We start from the raw sequence: 25,788 nt of genomic DNA, 5'->3' as shown, positions 1-25,788 counted from the left end.
CAGTTCTTTTCATCTTAGTTTGTGTGACGTTTGTCCACGACTAAAGTCCCCATCTGAAGAACCTTGCCGAGAATAACCTAGATGGATCGTCGTGTAGGCTATGCGAAGAAGGAAGAGGAGACTTCTATGTTCATTAGACTAACAGATGTATTGGATTTCTCTATTTTGTCTTAAAACACAGTTCTTTTCATCTCAGTTTGCAATTTATAATCTTTTTTGTCTATAAAAATTGTCATCACCTGATGTCTGATGAGATATGTTGAAACCTCGAAGGTGTGAAGAAGATTACAAACTGTTTAGAAAGTGTTTCAATCCTCAGGCTAGTTTATAATCAAAAGCTCGTTAAGAAGATCACACAAAAAAAAAATACCAAGATGCTCCAAAAGATGGAAAAATAAGGAAATAAATATGTGAGAGTGTCTCTCTAAACGACACGTGTCAATATTGGTGTGAACACATTAATTGCAATGCTCCTCTTTTAATATATAAGAGATGTTGGGCAAATGAAACACCATAACTGCACCATGTGCTGGTATACTTTAAGGGTCATTTGAATTAAGATTAAAGTTAAACTAATCGCAGTTGAAACATATTTTTTCGTAAAGTCTTAGTTTAAACATAAAAAAATTATACGCAGCTTAAAAAGCGTTGATGGTGGATAAAGTATCTGAAATTTCTGATCTGACTTGATCGTAATTTTTTTTGGATGAAATTTCAAATTTATTCATCCTTTTTGGGAACTAACATTTACAAAACAATAATTTGACTATTTTTGACTACTTTTCTATGCTATATGTAAGCTGGAAAAAAATTGAAATGAAATCCCATCTACATGGTGAGCAAGAACCATCTCTGAAAAAGCCCTGCATACTTATGTCCTCCTCTATATTTGAGAGACGAGATGCGATTTAGCATTGTCCTATCTATTGCAGCACGCATGGTCTCAACTGTCATCCAGCTTGTGTGGTGTCGCCTTGCATTATGTTCTCGAGACATGATAGATAGTCATTTGAAAGAGCATTTTGATTAGGATGGTGTCTAGCGTACCAGCTCGTAGGGACTGTAGATGATCTAGCGTCAGCTGCCAGTCCGGGTTTGTATGAGGGCCAAGGATTCGATTTGCCAAGCCGTGCCAAACTGTGAAGGAGTAAGGACACGCAAAGAACAAATGATCCCTTGTCTCGTCTCATTCTCCACATAACGTACATCCCTGTATCATCCCCCAAAAGCGCATCCTATCATCTGTTGATAGCCTGTTCTTGATTGCAAGCCAGGTGATAAAGGAGAACCTTGGAACCCCTTGCGCAAACCATATAACTTTACTCCATCCCACGGTAGCCTTCCTCGCTCGAATCTGTTCCCAAGACTTGATCTTATTTTGTAAAACATTATATCCAAAGTTTTAAATATACATTTGTACAATTAGCAAAACAATATATCCAAATACCATAACTACAACATGCTCGTATATTTGAAGTGTGTTTTGAGTTATATACAATTATTGTGTCATCTCAATTTAAAAACAAAAATTGACACACATTTAAAAAGCGTTGGTATAAAAGGTTATATACAAATTTTGGGATTCTGATATAATTTGAGACTTAATTTGAAAAATGAGATATTCAAATTTTTTAGATATAAATCTGGATAGCTAAATGCCATCAGTTTTTAAAAAGAAAACAAAACAATAAAAAGTACGCGATTAGTTGTAAAAAATATTAGAACAACATATGGTACTATAAGCATCTTTGTATATTTACTTAGTTGCTTTTGTAATATATATATATATATGTATAGATGTTTAGTTATATTTTTTGTAATTAAAAAATTTAGGATGACAAAAAAAAAGTAATTACAAAATTTAATCTATATATGACTAATAAGATTTAAACAACCTAGATACCGCCATTATTAGGTAAATGTTAGTTATAACTTATAAGTATAGTATGCATGTTGTTCACAAAAAAAAATGATTATTGATTCAAATATTAAGTGAACTTTAAACAAAAATATTGAGTTAGTGCTACAAAAACCACAAAATATTGAGTTAGTGCTACTAAAATATTGAGTTAGTGCTACTAAATATAATGGTATATCTTTTTAGTTTTTTCTTCTTTATATCCTATTAAAATTCATTATTGAAAAGGATTTAAAATTCTGATATATCTACTTATTAAGAAACAAATTTCAGTATCTTCTAAAACCAACTAGAATCTCTGTATACCATCAATGGACGTTAAACGTTTGGTCATGTTCCTTTACGGATCCCAAAATAGAGGATTTTTTTCTAAAAATATCGAATACACTTGAAAGAAGGCCTATCAGTTTTAGTATATATAAAATAAAAATATATTTACATCTATTGTATATCTGCATAACTGTAATTCGACGTCATCAATGGTCTTATCTTTTATGTATCCTTTTCTGACATAAAATTATATTTATATACATGCATAGAATGAAAAATGAAGCACACATAATCGTAAATGATTAGCGATACATACTTCAAACCTCTAATTTTTGTTCTTTTTCTGTTTACTAACCAGTTGTCATGGGCGCAAACTCAAACTAATGGTCTACCTGTGGAAACAATCTTTACATTTCCTGGTCCTTTGCCTACTACGCTTCCCGATGAGGGAGATTTTGGTAAAGGGATCATAGACTTGGGAGGTCTAGAGGTTGCTCAAGTCTCCATCTCCAACTCAACAGCACAAAGAGTATGGAGTACATATGAAGGAGGAGGAGACAACATGGGATTCAGCATCTTTGAACCTATAAATCTTCCTCCTAACTTCTTCAAACTCGGCTTCTATGCACAACCAAACAACCAGAAGCTTTTTGGTTCGATTCTTGTTGCAAGAAGCGTAAATTTATCTAATTTACTACCACCAGAAGACTACTTTGAAGTCGGTAACACTACATCGCTGGATATCAAACAAGACGGGCCTGCTTATGTTTGGCAGCCGGTATGTCTCAATGGATATCAAGCGGTTGGTATGTTTATCACTACTTCTCCTGAAAAGCCACTTCCAACACAACAATACACAAGTTGTGTTCGATCCGAGTTTACGGAAGCGAGTGAAGCTGATGCATTGTTATGGGCGATAAACGGAGTTAGTGTTTTTAAATTGAGACCGATCATCAGAGGAACACAAGCAACAGGTGTGTACACAGGAACATTCAGTTTTCAAGGACTAATTAGTTCTACTCCTCTTCCTCCTTTATTCTCCTTAAAAAATACAAAACTTGACATGTACTCTTGCATGCCAAGCGAAGCTCAAACTAGGGTTTTGTTTCAAACCTATTCTCCTTTGATATATTTCCATCCAGACGAAGATTTTCTTCCTTCCTCAGTGGATTGGTTCTTCACCAATGGTGCGTTGTTGTACCAGAAAGGAAACGAATCAAACCCTGTCCCAATACAACCAAACGGTACAAATCTTCCACAAGGCGGTTCTAATGATGACTTGTTCTGGTTAGACTACCCGGTCGATAAAACCCAGAAAGAAATGGTTAAAAGAGGAGACTTGAGTAGCACGAAAGTGTATCTACACATCAAACCAATGTTTGGTGGGACTTTCACCGACATTGTCGTATGGATATTCTGCCCTTTCAACGGTAATGCCAACCTCAAGTTTCTTTTCATCAAGAGACTCTCTTTAGGGGATATAGGCGAACATATAGGAGACTGGGAGCACGTTACTTTACGTATCAGCAACTTCAACGGCATGTTATGGCGCGTTTACTTCTCTCAGCATAGTGGAGGAGCATTGGTGGAGGCGTGTGATCTTGAGTACGTTGATGGTGGAAACAAACCAGTGATATACTCGTCGCTTCACGGTCACGCAATGTTTCCAAAACCTGGACTTGTGTTGCTAGGCAATGATGGCAATAACGGAATAAGAAACGACATGGCAAAAAGTGACAAGGTGTTGGACTGTGGTTCGGGGTATGAAGTGATTTCAGGACTTTCAGGCGTGGTTGAGCCACCGTGGATTAACTATTTTAGGAAATGGGGACCTCAAGTACGTTATAACATTGACAAGTCTCTTGAAGGTTTCGCTAAGATTTTGCCGTGGTTTATACGCAAGAGTTTCTATAAACTTATTAGCAAGATTCCTGTTGAGATACTTGGTGAAGAGGGTCCAACCGGTCCTAAAGACAAGTTGAGTTGGACCGGTGATGAAAAATATTATTAGGTGGTGTTATTCAATTATCTATTTCAATAGAATTTAAATCTAAAGGCAATTCACTTGTTATTTGATTATAAATTCTATTTTAAAATCTAGTGTATTTCAATGAATGATTTAAATCTAGCTTTTAAAATCTAGTGTTATTTAGATTGTAAGAATTTAAATTTTTTTTTTTTGTATTTTGGATTGCTTTCAAATCATTTTTTTATGGAATCTCATGAATAATTAAATGACTGAACTTAAAATCCTATGCATACGTGAAGAAATTTTAAAATCTATCAACTTAAACTATCTTAAAACTTTAAAATTTGATAGGTAAGTAAATATTAATAACTTATTTTAAATCACTAATTGATTAACACCCTAATTTATTTAGTTTAGATTGTTGCATTAATCTATATACAATATAGTTATATGCATTTTACACAACCAAAAGAAATCTATCCAGCAGTAAAATTTTCTAAAAAAATTGAATAGCTGAACAATAAATTTTAAAAGAAAAACATAAAGGCAAAGTACAATATAAATGTATTACGTAACTCATTTGTTTTTTTTTGACAAACTTTTTCAATTTGAAGCACGAGAATACAAAAAATACAAGCCCAAGGCCTTAGTGTTTTGTTAGTTACCCCAATAGTTAGAAAACATTTAGACTTCTATTGGTGACTATATTTTTAGAAAACATTATCTTAGCGAAAACATCCATTTCATACGTTCAATTCATACCCGACTTATGTAACAGTGCCAAAACATACCTAAACATATATGGTCGTGCCAAAACATACCCGACTTATAATTTTTTGGCGAAATCATACACCAGTCGCCACATCAGCTGCGATGATTAATCAAGAGTAACACGACTCCAACATTAGTATTTAATTTGAATAATCACAACAAATATATAGCTCTTATAAGGACGGTTTGTGATAGAATCAAAATATTTACGAATATCTCTCTTATATAAGATTAAAATTTAATTAATTAATTAATTTTTATTAATTTTACTAAATAATAAAAAAAATATAAAATTTTACATTTGTAAATTTGTGCACATCCTCGTAAGCAAAATTAACTGACATAGCATCCACGAGAACAAAAGTGGATGATATGACAACTGGTGTGGCGACTGATGTATGATTTCGTCAAAAAATTATAAGTCGGGTATGTTTTGACAAGACCATATAAGTTGATGATGTCGTCAAAAAATTATAAGTCGGGTATGTTTTGACAAGACCATATAAGTTGATGATGTCGTCAAAAAATTATAAGTCGGGTATGTTTTGACAAGACCATATAAGTTCAAGTATGTTTTGACACAACCATATAAATCGGGTATGAATTAAACATATCGTGATATGTTAGGTATTGAATGGTCGTTTTCCCCATTATCGTACTCTATTCTTCTTATTCTCAATGTTTGAGAATGAGTGTTTCTTATTCCAAGCCCAAGCAAATTAATCTTAGGTCAGAACTGACCAAATCCATCTTGAAAATGAAGATGGACAAAGTTGTTCAATGATCAACCGCTATTTCGATGTTAAGTAAAAGATCAAGGGTCAAATCAGATAGGTAGTGTCCATCGCATGCTCTGGACCAGCTCTGTTATAACTCGGTCTGTAAGCTTTCCTTGTCCATAATGATGCAACTAAGCTTAGCTATTTCAGTTTAAATCCTAACAACATTAATTCTTTTTTTTTTAAAAGAATCTTGCATCAATCATCATTCTTCGTGTCTACTAAATAACAGAAATTCTTCATGCTTACTTGTTGCTGAGAAATATTCGTATGGAAACAATTGAGTAAGATGTAAGCCAACAATGAGCCCATGTAGGGAATCACACAAGAGATCCCTGGGACAAGTTGAATGGGTGGATACTCAATTTAGCAAACGAAGAAATTGCAACAAAACATTAGTGGTCTCGGGACAGAGTGCGTTTGCAGAAAAACATATGAACCAAACTCAATAAGAGAGAATAAATTTGCCAGTAGATTAAGGGCCTGGATAATCATGAAATATTATCAGATCCAGGCGAGTGATACTGCCGATTTCTATTTTGCAAGGTTATAATTCTTTTATAAATTGACTGGATCATGAAAATCTTTGATCCAACCAAAGAAGCTGAACTTGCTTGTAATAACACAAGATAGAAAACTTTGTAAAATAAAACAACAAAAGTTTAAAGGATTTAAAGAGAGATGACAGGCCTTGTTAGAGAAGAGAACGAGGAGAGTTTATACTAGTAACCGGAGGGTAAAGAGATTAGGGTTTGTTTTCTATTCTTTTCTCCAGAAAATGGTTATGGGCTCATTGCTTTTATCAGCCCAATAAAAAGCCAATTTAAATATACATTGCAGAACCAAACCATTTGCAAAGAAGACACTCGTTACATGATTTATCACATACTCCCTTTGTTTAATCACATTAATCCATCTGTTTCATAAACAAATGTTTTAAATTTTTGATACATATTTAAACAAATTTATTTTTTCTTGTAGTTATATCCTTTCATGTAATTATCTATTTTCTATAATTTAAAATTAATAGGAATTCAATAAATATTAATAATAATTTTTGAATTTTATCATTATTAATTGCTACAAATATAAAAAATATAATGTGTATGTTAAAAATTATTTTTTCCCAACATATGCAACCCGATTTGAATCAAGAACCATATCGCAGTTGACGGACCACTGGAGGACGAAGGGGCAAGCTTGTTTGGTGATGCTTCTAGGTCAAAGCAACAACGTCACAACAATTGTGTAAGCTATAGAGACTCAGGGGCACAGCACGCCAAAAAACTTGAGCATCTACTTGTATTAGGATGCTAAGTACAAATGGTAATGTACGTTTTGCTATGTTTGAATCAGTTCCTATCTTCAGTTACGTTGAGCCATTTGCACCGCATTCTCGCCATCGGCGTTATCAAGGGTGTTGGGATGGATAGTTCTTGCGAAGAGGATCCTAAAATGTACAAGTCGTTGCGAGAGGAATATGTTGACCGAACACATCAGATCTTCCCATTTGTCTCGGAGCCAGAGAATGAGAAGCACCACCAGAGCGAAAGCGAAAGAAACTCCGGTGATCATAAACAATCCACGGAATCTATAAAGGGTTACAGGATTTGATGTATCATCTGCTGTGTATGGAAGTTGATTCTCAAACCATCTTTTCTCCATCTCGATAAGTCTATCGCTCGTCCTCAGGTTCAAGATTTCCCTGGACACAAGAGGCACCAACTCATCGCCCTTCTGAAACATCTGAAAACGTATCTTTTGTTGTCAGCTAAGTTAATAAAGAAGATAAAAGAGTAAGGAAACTGATGATAAGGGATACATACAAAGCCGAAACCGTTGGTGTTACATTGTGCCTTGACCATAAGAAACTTCCCAAGATTCTCTCCGAGGAGGACTTTGAGGTATGGCAACTCATCCACAATAAATGAGACAGTATTATTCAACAAGGCTTGAGCATAATCTGTAGAAGTATTGAGACCCTTGGTATTTGTTGGTCGGAATCTGGGACTAGTTAGGGCCATCTTTGCAATGAGCGAGCCGGAAAGATGCCCCACGAAATCTTTATTGGAGTTGAATCGTATCTGTTGCACCGTCATCATTGATGTCAAAGTTGCAGTATAACTTGTAGTTAATATGAGCACTGCAAATACCCAAACTGTAACTACAAATCTTGATAAGTTGTGTTGTAGTTTCTCCCCTGTCATAGATAGTAAGCAGCAGAAAGTGAGAAACTATGATTTTGATTGGTAGAACTGATAATAAAACAGTTGTAGTATACTATATAAGCAATATGTTGCATAAATTGTATATTCTCGTTAATGTATTTAATAAAGTGGTTCACATATCAGTAAATGATTCATTTATAAAATTATATCACAAAACAATTATATGATAAATATAAATTAATTTTGAAATATGGAATACTATTCTTTTAATATTTTTTTTAAAAAAATTGTAAATCTTATTTCAAAACATTTAATTTTTTTTGGATATAAACATAATTTTGATATCATTAAATAAAACAAATGAATTATATATATATATATTTTTAAAAGTTTTATATATTCGAAATGCGAAGGCTCTATCAAAAGACTCAAATGAGAGTATTGAGCAAAAACATTTGAAGGTCATTTGCTTCTTCTAAATATATTTTTTTAAAATGTTTTTAGAATAACTGTTGATTGGATAATAAATAGAATAATGCTTTTGCAAATGGTTTACCAATGAATACTACTTAAAGCATCACTCCATTCTCTTTTGACCAAGATTAGCAAAGAAGACATGTGAAAAAGGTAGAGTACTTACTATGGGCATAAACAAGGGTAGAGAAGCCAAACCAAAATATAACTCCCATCTGTTTCGGCCAAGAACCCTGGAACTCTTTGTTATCATGTTTTTCTATCAACCAAACTATAGTGCCCGTCAAGACAAAGAAAGCTGCACTTGTTATCCAAAGGTCTCGTTTTAGAGGATGGAAGAACACCCACATACTTGTCTCCTTTGGTGCTACAGTTCCAAGGCCCATCTCGGTGAATGGCATCGTAAAATCAACATACATTGATCTATTGGCAGTGATTGTAATATCTCCCACAGCTGCATCATATTTATCTTTCTGTTGGGATGCAACACATAAATGATTCAGTTTCCACACACTCAACATGAAAAAGATACTTGTAATCATAAACTGAGCCATGGTTAGTAGTACTTACCTGACTATAAAGTGCATATGCAAGTCTGTTGTAGTTACTTCCATTGCGCCAAGGGATGAACTCCAATTCATAGTTGAAAGGTGAAATGGCAGCCCGGAAGACTTCTATACAGAACCCTTCCGCAGTTGTAACATTTGTTGCCAGATCAGTCTCCACCTTCATCAGTCTTGGGAACCTGTTGCTTGATGTAACCAAAACCCTCAGCTTTCTTCTTTTGCTTTCTCCAAGAGCGCGCCCTCCCGGAGTTTGAGCAGACCCACCAGGCCAGATTATGGTCTCCTCTAACTTATTAAAATGTCTTCTACTGCTGAAACTACCATTGCCATTCCAGAACCCTATTCTCCTCTCACCTGATTCCAACAAATTCACAATCTCAAACTTGTTTGACAAGAACTTCTTATCCTTCACTCGAAAGTCACCACTCAAACCCTTAAACCTACACTCAGTGATAGCCGCAAGGAGAGTTGATGAAGCATTCACCATCTCCGCTGATCTCGCCAGTGCCCAAGCTACATCATGAGCCCAAACATCAGAGATACTCAACCGAGCTTTCTCCGACCAAACATCTTCTTCATTACTTCTCAATCTCCAAGTGAAATTCTGAAGCTCTTTTGACATTGGAACATAAGTCTTGAACCCAACCACACCCTCCATTGCCTCTTCTCCAGAACCATCGCTGTTCTCATGGAAACTGCTCATGCTTTTGGCAGTGAGGATCCAAGCAAAACCTTCACCCATCATCCCCAATCTCTCAGCACATGTGAAGAGACGAGTAGCAACAACCTCAGACGAGTGCACAACAAAGACACTCGCCCCCAAGTCCTTCATCTTCCCTAACCGATCCATAACCATTTCCTCGCTAGAAGTCATTGCAAAACCAACCTTGGACTGTACACCAACGCCTTCCTCATAAAAATGATCCACCATGATTTGCATACTCTCTCTCCAGTCATCTTCATCCTCGTAAACAAGAGCAACACTCTTCCAACCAAACCCATGGATGAAAGCTGTGATCCCCTTCGCCTCGGAGGAAGAATCATGCGTCGCTTGGATCAAATGACTGTATCTGCTCAACGACGGTGAGATCGGAGAGTTGAGTGAGATCACAGGAACCCTAGCTTTCTCTCCAATCTCCGCCAACAGCTTCGTCTCCAGCAACGAACTCCCGCCGATGATGATCGCATCCACTCCTTCAGCTTGCAGCAGATCTACAGCTGTTTCATTTCGCAAGATTGTGAGTGAATGGTGAGACAGAGGGGAGAGTGTGGATGGAGAATGTTACCAGAAGCGAGAGCGAGGAGAGGCTCTCCCTGAGAGTCTCTGATTGAGAGAGAGACTCTTGTTTTGTAATCACTGTTGATGGCGTAAAATTCGGAAAGCGCCGTTGAAGCAGAGCTTCTCACTGTCTTCCCCTCCACGGAATCCAAATTCAAAACCAATCCGACCCGGATCCGAACTGGTTCGTGATCGGATACGGAGCCTTCCTGAACGTCATCGTTTTGACTTGAAGCGAAACAGATGAAGAGAAGCAGAACAAGAAGAAATGAGACTGCCAGTATTGGGTTTTGAATTCCAAACTTCTCCATTAAAAAAAAAAAGTTTCCGATTAGAAAGGAAAAGACACACGTTAATTATTTACTTTATCATTCTTGTTCCTTTTTATTTTATATGACCGATTCTAAGTCAACCCATGCCGTGTTTTGTTTTTCCTCTGAAGAAGAAGAATATAATGTAGGTTCTCCATTGGACCGAAAGTTTAAGAAGATATAGCATTAGTCAACGGGTTCATCAGCATAGTATATAGCATGTCTATGCTGATGAGTTAATCGGTCTCTAATTCTTGACCAATTAATAGTTCATGCGAAAAATAGTTGTAATCAAAATAGGCCTAATAGGACGACCAATGGTTAATCCAATCATTTGACAGCTCTAAGATAAAATGATTATTTATTAGGATTACATGTTCAAAAGGAAAATCAGTGTGAGTTTCCCGACGTTGGCTATACTCTTTTGTCACATTATTTTGTGGAAATTCAACAGTCATTTTATAATGATCCAGTCAAAGTTTAAAAGTAGGGGAAATGATCAAATGATGACTTTATAGTTCAAAGAAATTGTCAAAGAGACCAATTTTAGCATCAATTAAAGACACAAATACAGCATTTGTCAAGGCTGTAAGAAAACAGATGTATTTTCTTTTGGTATTAGACGTATCAACCTGACTTGTTATCTAACGTTGTACCCCTGTTTTGGACTGTATTAAACTTTTTTGTCGGGCAGAACTAGTCAACGAGTTCGTAGATGCGAATAAGTCAAAGATCTAAAATCTAGAAGTAGAGGGAAATTACGAAGTCGTCTCTCATCTCAAAAGTAAACCATCTCTAATTATCGATCAAACTTGGTCAACATCCTTTTGGGACAGTAACTTCAGGCAAGCCAAACAGTCCTTCTATCACACGGGCACCTACTTAATTGGCTATCTAACGGCAACCGGTCATGGAATTTGAGAAGTCCAAAAAACAATTATATAAATGAACTGGTTTAAAATTCCTGCTGCTTTTGGAAATACCCATCGGTCCCTCCTCTCCACCCACCGTCTGTAGACACGATCCGCCGGGTTCACTCCCCCGACTCGGGTCGGCGGGACCGACGCACCGATTCACCGGCAGTCTGAACGACGGGCCTCCGCGTTCACCTATGGCGCCAACTCCAACCCTGAAGCAAATGGAGACTATCGACTTATCCTAAAAAGCACAAGACCCGACACAGAACAAAGCTGGGAATCCCTTGTTCTGCCTCCTTGATTCACCTCTGAGATTCCATTTGCCCTGCTCACGAGCTACTTCGACGCTTCCCCACCCGACCAAGCTTAAACTCTCTCCTTTGACATTCTGAAGTGTCATGGAGAATAGAAGACTAACAGCAGCTGAGAAAGGGAAAAATCTGGTCTCAGACCCCTACAAAGCACCGAGAACTGCTCGAGTACGAGTTCCTGAGCCGGAGAACTCTTACCTGCTACAAAAACACTCACTCACCTTGATTGGAAGAGTCACTAATCCATCTACTCAAAAAGTAAGATCTCTCCTCCCATACTTCACAGACCGCTGGAGCACTGAAACCCGGCCAGTTGGATCGGACCTTGGCCAGGGTATGTTCCAATTTCAATTTGAGAAAGAAGAGGACCTCCTCACCATCTTGGAGAAACGGCCCTACCAATACACCAACTGGATGGTTATTGTGGAAAGATGGATTCCCACCACGGCGCCAGACTTCCCCTCCCTTATCCCGTTTTGGATTAAGGTACAAGGCATTCCAGTCCATCTCTGGACTGGGCCAACCATGAAATGTATTGGCAATGACATTGGTGTGTATGAGGAAGCTGAAATAACGTCCCTTAGTGTCCGTATGCGTGTACAAGTTAACGGGAGACTTCCCCTCATCACCAGTTCTATTGTTGAATACCCAAATGGCGACGAAGTAAATGCGCAGCTGGTGTACGAAAAGCTAGGTAAGCACTGCTCCTATTGCTACCGCCTAGACCACGAGTTCAGAGACTGCGTGAAAGCTAAAGCAGAACAGAAAAAAGTAGGGAAGCGACCGCTTGCTCTGGATGATGGGCGTTCCCACCTAGTCACTTCCCCGAGAAACACCAGTGACAGACCACCCTTTATGAATCTCCCACCTCCCCCACCTTTTGATAGAAGGCAGACCCCCTCTTACTCTAGACCACAACAAGACTATTCCAAAGAAAGGCGATTCGATGATCTCCACCGAGAAGACTCACGAGTTTTCAGGAACACTCATGGAAGGGGGAGAGATGGCACAAAGGCGCGATGGAAACCTTATGATCATGGCCCTGCACACAAAGATCGATCATCACATACTTCTGTATACAGGGAGGTCTATCGTGGCTCAAACCAGCATATGTCTATGCCTGTAAGACATCTCGCTGACAATAGCAATTTACCGAGAACTCCCCTCGCAGCTGGAGAAGCCAGAGAAGAAACAAGTGACTCGAATAAGAATCACCTGATCTCTGATAGGGGGACTCCCCTTCAAGATCCAAACCATGACCTGCCGCTTGAAGCTTTTAATGAAGCATTGGGAGAGGTTCGAGAAGTAATGCTACAATACACCTCGACTGCGGATCCAACAGAAAATGCGGCTCGCAGAGAACGTGTACGACAAGCTGAGAAACAGGGCCAGCTAGAGGAAACAGCTGCGCGGATTGTACGTTCATCCCTCGCTAACCACGCTGAGCTACAACCTACTGATGCAAACGTAGAAAGCCCGGGACGTATACCAGCCCTGCTCAGACTGGGACCACCTTCTCCAGCTCTCCAACAGGAGAACCACCAAACATCAGAAGCGGGCCTCCGCAAAAAACTAGGACGTCCTCCGGAAAAAAAAACGAGAAAACTACCCAGTCCTATACCCCTTGCAGGATCATGCTCTCGTAAAAGAAAAGTCCAACAAAAACCACCCCCTTGCCGCCGAAAGCTGCCAGTCATGGAAGAGGCAGGACCTCGAGGATCAAGAAGCAGAAGGGATACTTCTCGAGATAGCGCTGGCCAAAGGACGTCCTCACAAAACTCTGAAAACCAACCCCTCGTTCATATGATTCCAGCGTCGTCGAAGCGCAAGAAGGCGGATTTTCAAAAACCGCCTCCTCTCGGTCCTTAAAAATTATGAGTTAGAACTGTCAAGGTTTGGGGAACCCCTGGACAGTTCAACGACTCCGGGAGCTTAAGAAGGATCACTACCCGGATATATTTTTCCTCATGGAAACAAAAAACCCCAATGCGTTTGTACTCGAAAAATTCAAGCACCTAGGCTACGAGTATTATGATCTTGTTCCCCCGACGGGTCACGGGGCAGGGGGTCTCGCCCTCTTTTGGAAACATGAAATCAATCTTGTTGTTTTGGAGGCGAATGCTAATCTTTTTGATACAGAGATTGAATATGAAGGAAAAAAGTTTTTTGCCTCTTTTATCTATGGAGATACTGATAAAACACAACGGAGGAATCTATGGAACTATCTCATCTCTTTGTCTGACCTACGAAACTCCCCATGGTATATCACCGGTGATTTCAATGATCTTCTATGCAACGAAGAGAAGGAAGGGGGCCCGGAACGGCCAGAAGGTTCTTTCTCCGACCTGAGAACTTTCTTTGCTGAGGGCGACCTGTTCGATATACCACATTCTGGTGATTCACTCTCATGGCGAGGTAAACGTGGAGATTTCCTTGTACGTTGCCGTTTAGACCGAGCCGCCGCAAACTCGACGTGGGCAACGATCTTCCCATCAGCGAGAAGTGCTTATCTGACCTATGAGGGTTCAGACCACAAACCTCTACTGTCGATCTTTGAACCGTGCAAGCGGAAGCGTCGGTGCATCTTTAGATACGATAGACACCTAAAGGACAATCCCGAGGTTACAGCATTAATCCAAGCTGCATGGCATGAAACCCGGAACAAACCAGTTGCAGGAAAAATCAGTGCAGTCCGTGGAGCTATCTCCAGATGGAACAAGACCAAGCAATCAAACAGTCACTTAATGATAGAGCAAAAGCGGGAAGAGCTCGAGGCTGCCCAATCTAGCCCAACTAATGATCTCGCGCTCATTCACCAACTCTCCACCGAGCTAAAAGAAGCATACAACGCTGAGGAAGCGTACTGGAGACAGCGAAGTAGACTCTTGTGGCTCAAACTTGGCGACAGGAACTCGGGTTTTTTCCACGCCACCACCAAGAACAGGAAACGAGCCAATGACTTCTCAGTCCTGGAAGATGCGGAGGGCAAACCTGTATACAAAGAGGAGCAGATTGCTAAGGTCATAGTCCACTATTTCCAGAACCTTTTCACAAGTTCAGCTGGTGAGCGAGAAGAAGTAGTGAGAAAAGCCCTCCAACCAAAGATCTCAGCGACAGAGAATGAAAGGTTGATCCAAATCCCGGATAAGGAAGAGATTAAAGAAGCCATCTTCTCGATCCATGCTGATAAAGCCCCCGGGCCAGACGGCTTCTCAGCGGGTTTCTTCCATACCCATTGGGACAGCATTGGAGACGATATAGTAGCGGAAATCAGAGGCTTCTTCGAAACCGGAAAGCTTCCAGCCAAGATTAATGAAACCTTCATTCGCCTGATTCCGAAAATTCACAGTCCCCAAACAGTGGCGGACTACCGTCCGATAGCTCTATGTAATGTCTACTACAAGATCATCTCCAAGATCTTAACCAAGAGACTACAACCACTTCTTTCCTCCATTATCTCCGAAAACCAGTCCGCCTTCATCCCCGGAAGAGCCATCTCCGACAATGTTTTGATAACCCATGAGGTTCTTCACTTTCTACAAACCTCTAAAGCTAAGAAACGGTGCTCTATGGCGGTTAAGACGGATATAAGCAAAGCTTATGATAGGCTTGAGTGGGAGTTTATCAAGCTGGTCCTTGACAGATTGGGATTCCATCCGATATGGACCGCTTGGATCATGGAATGTGTCTCTACTGTTACCTACGCTTTTCTCATCAACGGTTCGCCTAGAGGAAGAGTTAAACCGAGCAGAGGAATCCGTCAAGGAGACCCACTATCACCATATCTATTCATATTATGTGGTGAAGTTCTCTCGGGGTTGTGTAATAGAGCGCAAGAAAGTGGAGAGATGAAGGGGATCAAAGTAGCACGAGCCTGCCCGAGAGTCAATCACTTGCTCTTTGCGGACGATACGATGTTTTTCATCAAAGCGACCAAGGACAGTGCCTCAGCTCTACGGACGATCTTGAAACAATACGAAGGAGCCTCGGGTCAGACGATCAACACTGCAAAGTCGTCGATCTCCTTCTCCCGTAAGACGCCTCTTACCCTCAAGAGCTGTATCAAGAACACTCTAGACATACAAAAAGAGGGCGGGGTGGGAAAATATCTCGGGTTGCCAGAGCACTTCGGGAAACGTAAGCGAGACATCTTCTCTTCCATCATCGAGAGGATACAAAACAAAGCTAGCGGCTGGTCTAACAAGTTCCTCTCTACTGCGGGGAAAATGGTGATGCTACAGAGCGTCCTCACGCCTGTTCCATCTCACGCGATGACATGCTTTAAGCTCCCTGTCTCTCTCTGCGATCGAATACAATCTGCGCTGACTAGGTTTTGGTGGGACGGAAAAGACGGAAACATGAAAATGGCTTGGGTCTCTTGGGATAAAATGACACAGTCGAAACATGATGGAGGCTTAGGATTCAAGGATTTCCAGAGCTTTAATGATGCTTTCTTAGGCAAGTTGAGTTGGCGATTAATCCATCACCCCTCTTGCCTCCTAAGCCGCATCCTAAAGGGCAAATATCATCAAGATTCCTCCCTACTCCAAGCGACTCACAAATCTGTTGAATCACATGGCTGGAGAGGCATTTTAATAGGCCGAGATCTTATCCTCAGCAGTTCAGGTTGGGTAGTAGGCAATGGAGAGTCCATCCGAGTATGGAATGACCCCTGGCTCAGCTTCTCGGAACAGAGCAGGCCCATGGGACCTCAACCAGAAAACCAAGGCGAGCTTAATGTATCTAGTCTTCTCAGAGCTGATGGAACAGACTGGGATAGAGAAGCAGTCCGACGTCTACTTCCTCACGAAGAAAACAGGATCCTGAGTATCAAGCCAAGCAAAACCGGAGCCCCGGACAAACTTGTTTGGCTCGGAACGTCTTCTGGAGAATATACAACGAAAACTGGTTACAAAGCAGCTCTAGAAGTGGCTGAGCTCAACGAGCCTATCGACCCTGCAACTCCTTTCAAGTGGTATGATGGAATATGGCGACTCCCTACTGCCCCAAAACTCAAACTGTTTCTTTGGAAGATCTTCAGAGGAGCTCTCTCGGTGGGAGTAGGACTCGCCTTACGAAACATCACGTCAGCTCTAAACTGTAAGAGATGTAACTCCCCTGAATCTATCAATCATCTATTCCTCCATTGCGGTATGGCTCAAGAAGTGTGGAAGCTTGCTCCATTCTCTGCCAGCATTGATACTAGAGGATTGATAGACTTAGAAACCAGCTGGCCCTCGCTGTGTGATGCGGTTTGTCTTCCACCTACTGGAGTGAGCTCAGGCCCTCTGGCGCCATGGATACTTTGGCAATTATGGATAGCCAGGAACAACTACATTTTCAGCAACAAAGAGACCGCACCACGAGACATCGTGAACAGAGCTGTCTCTGCAGCTCGAGAATGGCTAGGAGAACAAACTAAACCAACAACTGCCAAACCAAGAGGACACATAAAGAATTCTCTCAGACCGACAAACTCTGTCCAAATCAAAACAGATGCAGCTTGGAGAACAGACAGACAACTAGCGGGACTCGGCTGGACTGTCACTGAAGCAGAGGCTAGATCCTCATTCCAAGCCCATTGCTACTTCGTCTCCTCCCCTTTAATAGCGGAGGGGCTGGCAGTGCGCGAAGCAATATTGCTATGCATAGAGAAGGGCCATCGGCATGTGCACCTAGAAACAGACTCGATCAACCTCGTTAAAGCTCTCACGACTGGGCCTCCAGCAATTGAAATTTACGGAATTGTGGAAGATATCACTTGTCTGTCTGCTGCTTTTGATTCGATTTCCTTTTCTTGGATCCCACGCAATAGGAATAGGGATGCTGATGCTCTTGCTAAGCAAGCTCTTCATAATGAATCTCTTGTAATGTCTCCCTTAAACATTGGGTTTTAATTTTAATGGAAGTCTGTGTTACAAAAAAAAAATGAACTGGTTTATTCTTTATCAAAAAAAAAAAATTTACATCTATAATAATTTTAAAAAAATATAATTATGTCTTTAAGATGTAAAAATATTCTATAAAGTAACATTAATATATTGTTATCATTAATACACTTTTAATCAATTATTTGTTTTTATTTTATTTTATATTTGTATGTTATATATATTAATATTAATATATAATATATGTTTTTAAAAAATGAGGATCTGATTCAAATGTTTCATGCCATTGGGGTCAAACCAGGTTCTCTAACAGTCTAATGAATTTTTTTATCCTAATAAAAATTGCAGAACTTCCATGAGAAATAAATTGATTGATCTAAGAGGAGATTATGTTTGGTAGATGGTAGGAGACAACGTAGAATCAAACTAAAAAGGATGTTTAGGATCTTACTAATACAAATTAGAATAAGCCTTTGTAATGGATCTGGTGTGGATGGGCTTTGAAGAGTAGGTTATACTATGTAGGATTATTCATGGTGTCTAGGGTCTACACTATCATTTTTTCCTTGTTTGTTGGTTCCTCTTACACAGGATTTCTGAGCAGATCAATATATACAGTAGCCAAATGTTTGGGTGTGATGTAGCCGTTAAACTATAGACCATTACTATGAGAGAAACTAACTCCTGTTAGCTGCTGAAGAAAAAACTGGTCTGAAAATAAGCCAATAAATCCTCCATACAAGCTCTATAATAAGTATACATACCCAAAACTTTCTCAGCGATTTCTAAACTGATGTTCAGCCATTTTAAATCGCAAGAAACTTCAATAAATATAATTAATTTTTTCAAAGGTTATCATCACCTGATAAAGAGTCATAGAAAACATAATTTTTGTTTTGAAATTGCATTTACATATGGTAATGATTAATGAATATATTGTTGCTCAAGGAGACCTTAAGAAATAGAGAGTTAGGGTCAATATAGTTATCACCAATTGATTTTAAGTTGAAAACCCATAATAAGTCCGAATCTTGCTATGTTTGAACCAGTTCCTATCTTCAGTTACGTTGAGCCATTTGAACCGCATTCTCGTCATCAAGAGGGTTGGGATGGATACTTGTTGCGAAGAGGATCCTAAAATGTACAAGTCGTCGCGAGAGGAATACGTTGACCGAGTTCATCAGATCGTCCCAGTTGTCTCGGAGCCAGGTAATGAGAAGTAGTGCAAGAGCCAAAGCTGAAGAAACTCCAGTGATCATAAACAATCCGCGGAACATATAAAGATTTAGAGGATTTGATGTATCATCTGCTGTGTATGGAAGTTTACTCTCAAACGATCTTTTCTCCATCTCACTTATTCTATCGCTCGCCCTTAGTTTCATGATCTCCATGGACACACGATGCACCAGGTCGTCGCCCTTCTGAAACATCTGAAAACGTATCTTTTGTCAGCTAAGTTAATAAGGAAGATGAAGAGTAAAGCCGAAAACTGATGAGGGATACGTACAAAGCCGAAACCAATGGTGTTACAATGTGCCTTGACCATGAGAAACTTTTCAGGATTCTCTCCAATGAGGACTTTGAGGTATGGCAACTCATCGACAACAAATGAGACAGTATTGTCCAACAAAGCTTGAGCATATTCTTTAGAATTATTGAGACCCTTGGTGTTCGTTGATCGGAATTTGGAACTGGTTAGGGACATATTTGCAATGAGGGAGCCCGAAAGATGCCCCACATGATCTTTATTAGAGTTGAATCGTATCTGTTGCACCGTCATCATTGATGTCAAAGTAGCAGTATAGCTTGTAGTCAATATGAGCACTGCAAATATCCAAACTGTAACTACAAATCTGGATAAGTTGTGTTGTAGTTTCTCCCCTGTCATAAATAGTAAGCATCCGAAGATGAGAAACTGATTAGTAAAAACATCAAGTCCATTCTCTTGTGACCAAGATTAGCATATAAGACATGTGAAAAAGGTAGAGTACTTACTATGCGCATAAACAAGGGTAGAGAAACCAAACCAAAATATAACTCCGATCTGTTTCGGCCAAGAACCCTGGAACTCTTTGTTATCAGGTCTTTCTATCAACCAAACTATAGTGCCCGTCAAGACAAAGAAAGCTGCACTTGTTATCCAAAGGTCTCGCGTTAGAGGATGGAAGAACACCCACATACTACTCTCCCTTGGTGCTACTATTCCAAGACCCATGTCGGTGAATGGCATAGTAAAATCAACATACTTCGCTCTATTGGCAGTGATTGTAATATCTCCCACGGCTGCATCATATTTGTCTTTCTGTGGGATTCAACACAAAAAAAAAAAAAAAATTCAAATGGAAATGATCCAGTGTTGCAACACTCAACATGAAAAGATACTTGTAATCATAAACTGAGCCATGGTTAGTACCTGAGTAGAAAGTGCAATTGCAAGATTGTCGTAGTTACTTCCATTGCGCCAAGGGATGAACTCCAGATCATAGTTGAAAGGTGCAATGGCAGCCTGGAAGACTTCTATACAGAACCCTTTCACAGTCGTAACATTTATTGCTGAAGTCTCCACCTCCATCAGGCTTGGGAATCTGTTGCTAGATGTAACCAAAACCCTCAGCTTTCTTCTTTTGCTTTCTCCTAGAACGCGCCCTCCCGGAGTTTGAGCAGACCCACCAGGCCAGATTATAGTCTCGAGCTTGTTAAAATGTCTTCTACTGCTGAAACTACCATTGCCATTCCAGAACCCAATTCTCCTCTCACCTGATTCCAAAAAATTCACAATCTCAAACTTGTCTGACAAGAACTTCTTATCCTTCACTTGGAAGTCACCACTCAAACCCTTAAACCTACACTCAGTGATAGCCTCAAGGAGGGTTGATGAAGCATTCACCATCTCCGCTGATCTCGCCAGTGCCCAAGCTACATCATGAGCCCATACACCAGAGATACTCAACCGAACATCGTCTCCATTCCCTAGTGATGTTCTCAGTCTCAAAGTGAAGTTCTGAAGCTCTCTTGACATTGGAATGTAAGTCTTGAAGCCAACCACGCCTTCCATTGCCTCTTTTCCATGGAAACTGCTGCTCATGCTTTTGGCAGTGAGGATCCAAGCAAACCCTTCACCCATCATCCCCAACCTCTCAGCACACGGGAAGAGACGAGTAGCTGTAACCTCAGACGAGTGCACCACAAACACACTCGTCCCCAAGTCCTTCATCTTCCTTAACCGATCCATAACCATTTCCTCGGTTGAAGACACTGCAAAACCAGCCTTGGATTGTATACCAACACCGTTCTCATAAAAATGATCCACCATGAGTTGCATACTCTCTCTCCAGTCATCGTCATCCTCGTAAACAAGACCAACACTCTTCCAATCAAACCCATGGATGAAAGCTGTGATCCCCTTCGCCTCGGAGGAAGAATCAAGCGTCGCTTGGATCAAATGACTGTATCTGCTCAACGACGGTGAGATCGGAGAGTTGATTGAGATCACAGGAACCTTAGCTTTCTCCCCAATCTCCGCCAACAGCTTCGTTTGGAGAATCGAGTCCCCGGCGGTGATGATCGCCTCCACTTCTTCTGATTGCAGCAGATCTACAGCTGCGAAAGAGAGAGACAGCACATAGATTGTGAGTGAATGTTTGACAGAGGAAGAAGAAGAATGTGAGTACGTTACCAGAAGCGAGAGCCAGGAGTGGCTCTCCGTGAGAGTTTCTGATCGAGAGAGAGACTCTTGTTTTGTGATCAGTGTTAATGGCGTAGAAGTCGGAAAGTGCCGTTGTAACAGATCTTCCCACCATTTTTCCCTCCAGAGAATCCATATCCAAAACTAACCCGACCCGGATCCGAACCCATTTAGACGCGGAGTCTTCGTAAACGTCATCGTTTTGGCTGGAAGCAAAACAGGTGAAGAGAAGCAGAACAAAAAGAAATGATACTAAGAGAATTGCGTTTTGAATCCCAAATCTCTTCATTTAGAAAAAAAACTTTCCGATCACGAAGCGCACGAATACTTTATCGTTTTTTATAAACATGTATTTATATAAACCGATTCAACCTATACCGTGTTTTTCCTCTGTAGAATTATGTATTCCAACAAGAAGAATAGAATACAAACTATTCGTATAATAGAAAATTCATATTCAACAAGTTACCTACATGGAGCGGGGAATAAGTCAAAGATATAAAATCTAGAAGTAGATGAAAAATGTATGAACTCAGTCTCCATCTCAAAAGTAAAACCACGATCAAACTTGGTCAACATCCTTTAGGCCGCAACTTCAGAGTTCAGACAATGCAACCCATAAATCGTCTATCACAAGGGCTCCCGCGTATCTAACGGTCCAACCAGTGCCGTCCCATAGCTTGGGGTGGCCTAAAGAACTACTAAAATTATGTGGCCTTTTATACAAATAGTTACACAAAACCAATACAAAAATGCATAACAATCACTGAATATGGCTTGAAAATACAAACTATTTTGGACTACAAAATGATCGTACAATGGCATGCTTGTTTATACATCTTTTGGATCTGCATCGCCTTTGTAGACGCTGGATATGCCGATAAGCCTCTTGATCACGAGAGCTAAGGTCGGTTGGGTAATACAAAATTAAATACCATGAAAGCAAGGAAGAAAACAATACAGCATTAAATACATAATTAATAGAAAATTCTGAGCATTTTTGTTTTGTTTCGACTAGGGTTGATCCTTAAAAATACTAAATCATCCGTACACAATAACAACATCAAAGGAAAACAGCTTGTAGGAGAGTAAGGGGTTAAAGAGCTGCCACAAGTTAACACCATAGAAGAGAGTCACAGTCACATTCACCATCACCTTAGTGAAAGTAAGGAGGAGGAGGAGCCTGGTACTGATAGCAGTTCCCGTAGAAGTTCCCGTGAGCAGCAGCAGCTGGACTGAAAGTGTAAGTCTGAGGAGGAGGCGGTGGAGCCTGTGCTGCCATGATTGGACCGGCAAGGAACGGTCTGTTGTCATACACATACTGCGGATACCTCTCAGGGATGATGGCTCTACCATATCGTGTCTTGTTGTTGTTGTTGTCAGTGACTCGAGGTTGAGCACCACGTGGTCGTTTTGTCTGAGGCTTTGTGGGTTCTGTCGCTTTCTTTTTCCCTGCTTTGGCCTTCTCCAGCTCCAGAATCCGTTTGTGTAGTGGCTCAACTGGGTACTGCTCTTCCAGGTTATGCTCTTCGACACACTTTACCACAGCTTTAACACCTGTAAGCTCCCGCTCATTGAACTCATCCTGCTTTTAGCACACATAATAATAATGTATCATAATCTGAGCTTGAATCTTGCGTCAGCAAGTCCTAAGATGCTTCATACGCTTAAAGTAAAATAATAATGAATGCATTTGTTTTAAGTAAGGGAGCACAAGCCTGAACAGCAGAAGATGCATTACCTGGGAGGAAGATCTCTTTGCCTCAGTCAAGTAAGACTTCAGTAACTCCACAGGTGGGAACTGTTCTGTGAGTTCAAATGCAAACGCCAAGTTAACTGCATCAATGTGCCTTCCACTCTTCAGGAGAACTTCAATCACACCTGCAATATATTAAGGCAAAAAAAAATCCAGTTATCGCTAGACAATATAGTTAGGCGCTTTATATTGGATTATTGATTAGGCGGGCGCCTAGAGCGATTTTTTGAATGCCTATACCGATTTTTTCAAAAAAAATATCGTTCGACGATTGGTTTTTGTGTTAATGTTACAAGGCTGACAGGAATACCTCCGGTAACCAGCCCCTCTTAGTCTCAGATAGGTCTGAATGTTATCACCGAGCGGTAGTTCCTCACGGCTGACAAATAGGAGTGACGGCTGTAAAAGAAGGGCACCGGCCCCATTCCCGAAAATTGACCAACTTCTTGATCAATAGTTTTCGCTCACCATCCAAGCCCGAATGTTTTTTGATACACCTAGGACATGGATTCTATATGAACCAATGGATCGTAATAAGTCGTTACAAATCGCTATTTCCCCCAAACCGCTAGTTTTCATACGATTCAGAACTTCTCACGTTGTTCTGTCTCCAAACAGAGAGCTCATAGGCCTGTAAATGCAACTACTGGTTCATTGATAGTGTACACCCTTACCAAGGCCAAGGATCGGCCTGGGGCTGGCTTTTTGGGAAGCCCGTTCCCACCGCGCTCATGGCCCGGCTGGCCTGCCAGCGGTAGTGGGAATTATCAGTTGGAGAGGAACTTTGTTATTAGGGTTGAATTTCCAGTCTTCGGGCCTCAGTTCGGATTATTCTCTGCAACTCGGGAACATGAAGTTGGAATCACTAGTAATCGCGGATCAGCATGCCGCGGTGAATATGTACCCGGGCCCTGTACACACCGCCCGTCACACTTCCCTTAGTTTTGTTTCAAACTCTTCTCTTTTTTTCTTTTTTTCTTTTTTCTTACAAAAACCAGCAAAAAGTCATTCAGTCAGATTATTAAGTAAGATATGGTTTGACCCTTTTCCTTTTTGTTTTCATTTTCATCTAGAAAGCCGGCCGTTTTCGCTCAAATCATCCAAAATGTGCCGAAGAAAAGCGGTATTGTCACTTCCCGCTTCGGCCGCTTCAAAAACATTAGATGAATTGATTTCAACAAAATGATTCCCTCCAGACAGCTTCACTCCGTCAAGCCTTTAGGAGTAGTGAAGAACTATAGAAAGTTGTGGTTGGTTGTTGACCAACAAAAGAGATTCCAAATTGTCTTTTCAGCATGCCGCTCGACAAATCCCCTGGCTCGGATGGTTTTCAGAAAATCGTTTCTTTTAGGTCTAAATATATGCACTAGGCGGACGCTTAGACCGATTTTTAGAACATTGTTCACTATATATACCAAACATCAACCAGATTATAAAAAAATGGCATAACAATGTAGGATAACAAACCAGACATTTTTTCTGAGAGTCCAAGAGAACGGCAAAGCTCAGCCGCCTGGCGACGACGCGAAACCATTGGGATCAGCTTCAAGAGCTCATCTTCTTTAAACTCCTTAACAACAGCAAAACTAGCCAGCAGTTGCAGGAACGCATGGGCCTCCAAAGAGTTACCATTGCAAGCATCAATGTCAAGACCTTCCAGCAGCGGATTCCATCCTCCTGCAATAGCTTTCGCTCTACGCTTAACATTCTCCGAGAGAATACCAGCGAGGGAGCTGCGGTCGAGACGAGACAACAGTATGCTAAGGCACTCCATCAGCATGACGCATGTCCTCCGCGTTCCCAAGAGGTTAGTGTCTTTCTTCCCATCAGAGGGTGGTGGTGACGACTCAATAGGGTAAAAGCCTTCCAAAGAGTCCAACACTAGAGTGGCTGGGTTGGCTGCAGCCTTGAACGCTAGAGGAATCTCTTCCTTTAGCGACGTAAGGGTCTTGCGATTGTCTGATACAAACTTATGGAGCCCTGTCGAGTCCATATCCTTGCACAGTTTCAGTAACTCCGGATAAGCTTTCACCTCATGTGAGATCTCAGCCTCTTGCACAGTACCATCCGGATTATCATCAGTGATAATGGGAGCGTTGTTGTTATTATACTTATCCAAGGCACTGTTGATAGCGAACACAGCGGAGTCTCTCTTGTTTTGAAGCCTCTCTATAGACGCCTTCTCCTTGGCCTCAACGACAGCTTTCTTTTTTTCGAGTAGCTCTTGTGCTTTCCTTGTTTTGGTTTCGTATTCTTTTTCTTGATCTTCTAGCTCGTGGAACCGTCTCTTCAAGGACCTGTCGAGCCCATGGAAATGCTCCTCGAGTTCCTGGCACTTTAGATTAAGCGTTACGGCGCGCTGGCTTTCGAGTTCGGCGAAGGCCTTCTGAAGCTGCTGGATCTTGGATGATGTTGAGTCTGAGTGAAGCAACTGAACGAGTATCCTCCATCATGAATAAAAGCTAAAGAAGGTGACAACTCCAAGATATCAATTACAATTAAATTAAAAAGATTAGCCAAGACTATGCAACCTTGGCAACTGCAGTATGGGTGTTTACTTTTCTTTGAACTATAAAGTCATCATTTGATCATTTTCCATAATTTTTTTTTACTAAATCAATATAAAATGATTGTTGAGTTTCCATAAATAAATGTGACAAAAGGGAACCAACGTCGGGAAAAACTCACACTGAATTTCCCTTTTGTCCAATTAAATAATGTTGTCT

General features: G+C 40.5%; 3 protein-coding genes and 1 pseudogene across 3 annotated transcripts; 1 reads left to right on the top strand and 3 right to left on the bottom strand.

Annotated features, from left to right (window-relative positions):
- Positions 1-2,486: 2,486 nt before the first annotated feature.
- LOC106317229 lies at positions 2,487-4,199 on the top strand. The gene has a single exon (XM_013755081.1). It carries the CDS (start codon positions 2,487-2,489, stop codon positions 4,197-4,199), a length of 1,713 nt encoding a protein of 570 aa, XP_013610535.1.
- Positions 4,200-6,848: 2,649 nt separating this feature from the next.
- Positions 6,849-10,520, bottom strand: LOC106316235 (glutamate receptor 1.2-like). Its single transcript, XM_013754107.1, has 5 exons — positions 10,202-10,520; positions 8,920-10,133; positions 8,516-8,822; positions 7,534-7,907; positions 6,849-7,453 (listed from the first exon to the last, which is right to left on the bottom strand). The coding sequence occupies exons 1-5, from the start codon at positions 10,503-10,505 to the stop codon at positions 7,073-7,075; spliced, it is 2,580 nt and encodes an 859-aa protein (XP_013609561.1). The 5' UTR covers positions 10,506-10,520; the 3' UTR covers positions 6,849-7,072.
- Positions 10,521-18,679: 8,159 nt separating this feature from the next.
- On the bottom strand, positions 18,680-21,595 carry LOC106317069 (glutamate receptor 1.2-like). The gene is made up of 5 exons (XM_013754928.1): positions 21,298-21,595; positions 20,035-21,221; positions 19,617-19,923; positions 19,129-19,502; positions 18,680-19,051 (listed from the first exon to the last, which is right to left on the bottom strand). Exons 1-5 carry the CDS (start codon positions 21,593-21,595, stop codon positions 18,680-18,682), a joined length of 2,538 nt encoding a protein of 845 aa, XP_013610382.1.
- Positions 21,596-22,447: 852 nt separating this feature from the next.
- On the bottom strand, positions 22,448-25,512 carry LOC106319305 (annotated as a pseudogene).
- Between the last annotated feature and the right edge of the window lie 276 nt (positions 25,513-25,788).

The sequence above is a fragment of the Brassica oleracea genome, chromosome C9 (assembly GCF_000695525.1).
Source record: "Brassica oleracea var. oleracea cultivar TO1000 chromosome C9, BOL, whole genome shotgun sequence".
Taxonomy (NCBI): domain Eukaryota; kingdom Viridiplantae; phylum Streptophyta; class Magnoliopsida; order Brassicales; family Brassicaceae; genus Brassica; species Brassica oleracea.
This window is presented reverse-complemented; position numbering and strand designations above follow the sequence as displayed.

What these genes read in the sequence shown, in the direction of transcription:
- LOC106317069 (XM_013754928.1), bottom strand. Translation starts at nt 21,595, where the DNA reads ATGAAGAGATTTGGGATTCAAAACGCAATTCTCTTAGTATCATTTCTT. An exon ending in CAATTGCACTTTCTACTCAG is followed by an intron (nt 19,924 to 20,034) that starts GTACTAACCATG and finishes TGAATCCCACAG; the next exon opens with AAAGACAAATATGATGCAGC. An exon ending in TACCCTTGTTTATGCGCATA is followed by an intron (nt 19,503 to 19,616) that starts GTAAGTACTCTA and finishes TATTTATGACAG; the next exon opens with GGGAGAAACTACAACACAAC.
- LOC106316235 (XM_013754107.1), bottom strand. Translation starts at nt 10,505, where the DNA reads ATGGAGAAGTTTGGAATTCAAAACCCAATACTGGCAGTCTCATTTCTT. An exon ending in TCTCCTCGCTCTCGCTTCTG is followed by an intron (nt 10,134 to 10,201) that starts GTAACATTCTCC and finishes GAAATGAAACAG; the next exon opens with CTGTAGATCTGCTGCAAGCT. An exon ending in CATATGCACTTTATAGTCAG is followed by an intron (nt 8,823 to 8,919) that starts GTAAGTACTACT and finishes GCATCCCAACAG; the next exon opens with AAAGATAAATATGATGCAGC.
- LOC106317229 (XM_013755081.1), top strand. Translation starts at nt 2,487, where the DNA reads ATGATTAGCGATACATACTTCAAACCTCTAATTTTTGTTCTTTTTCTG.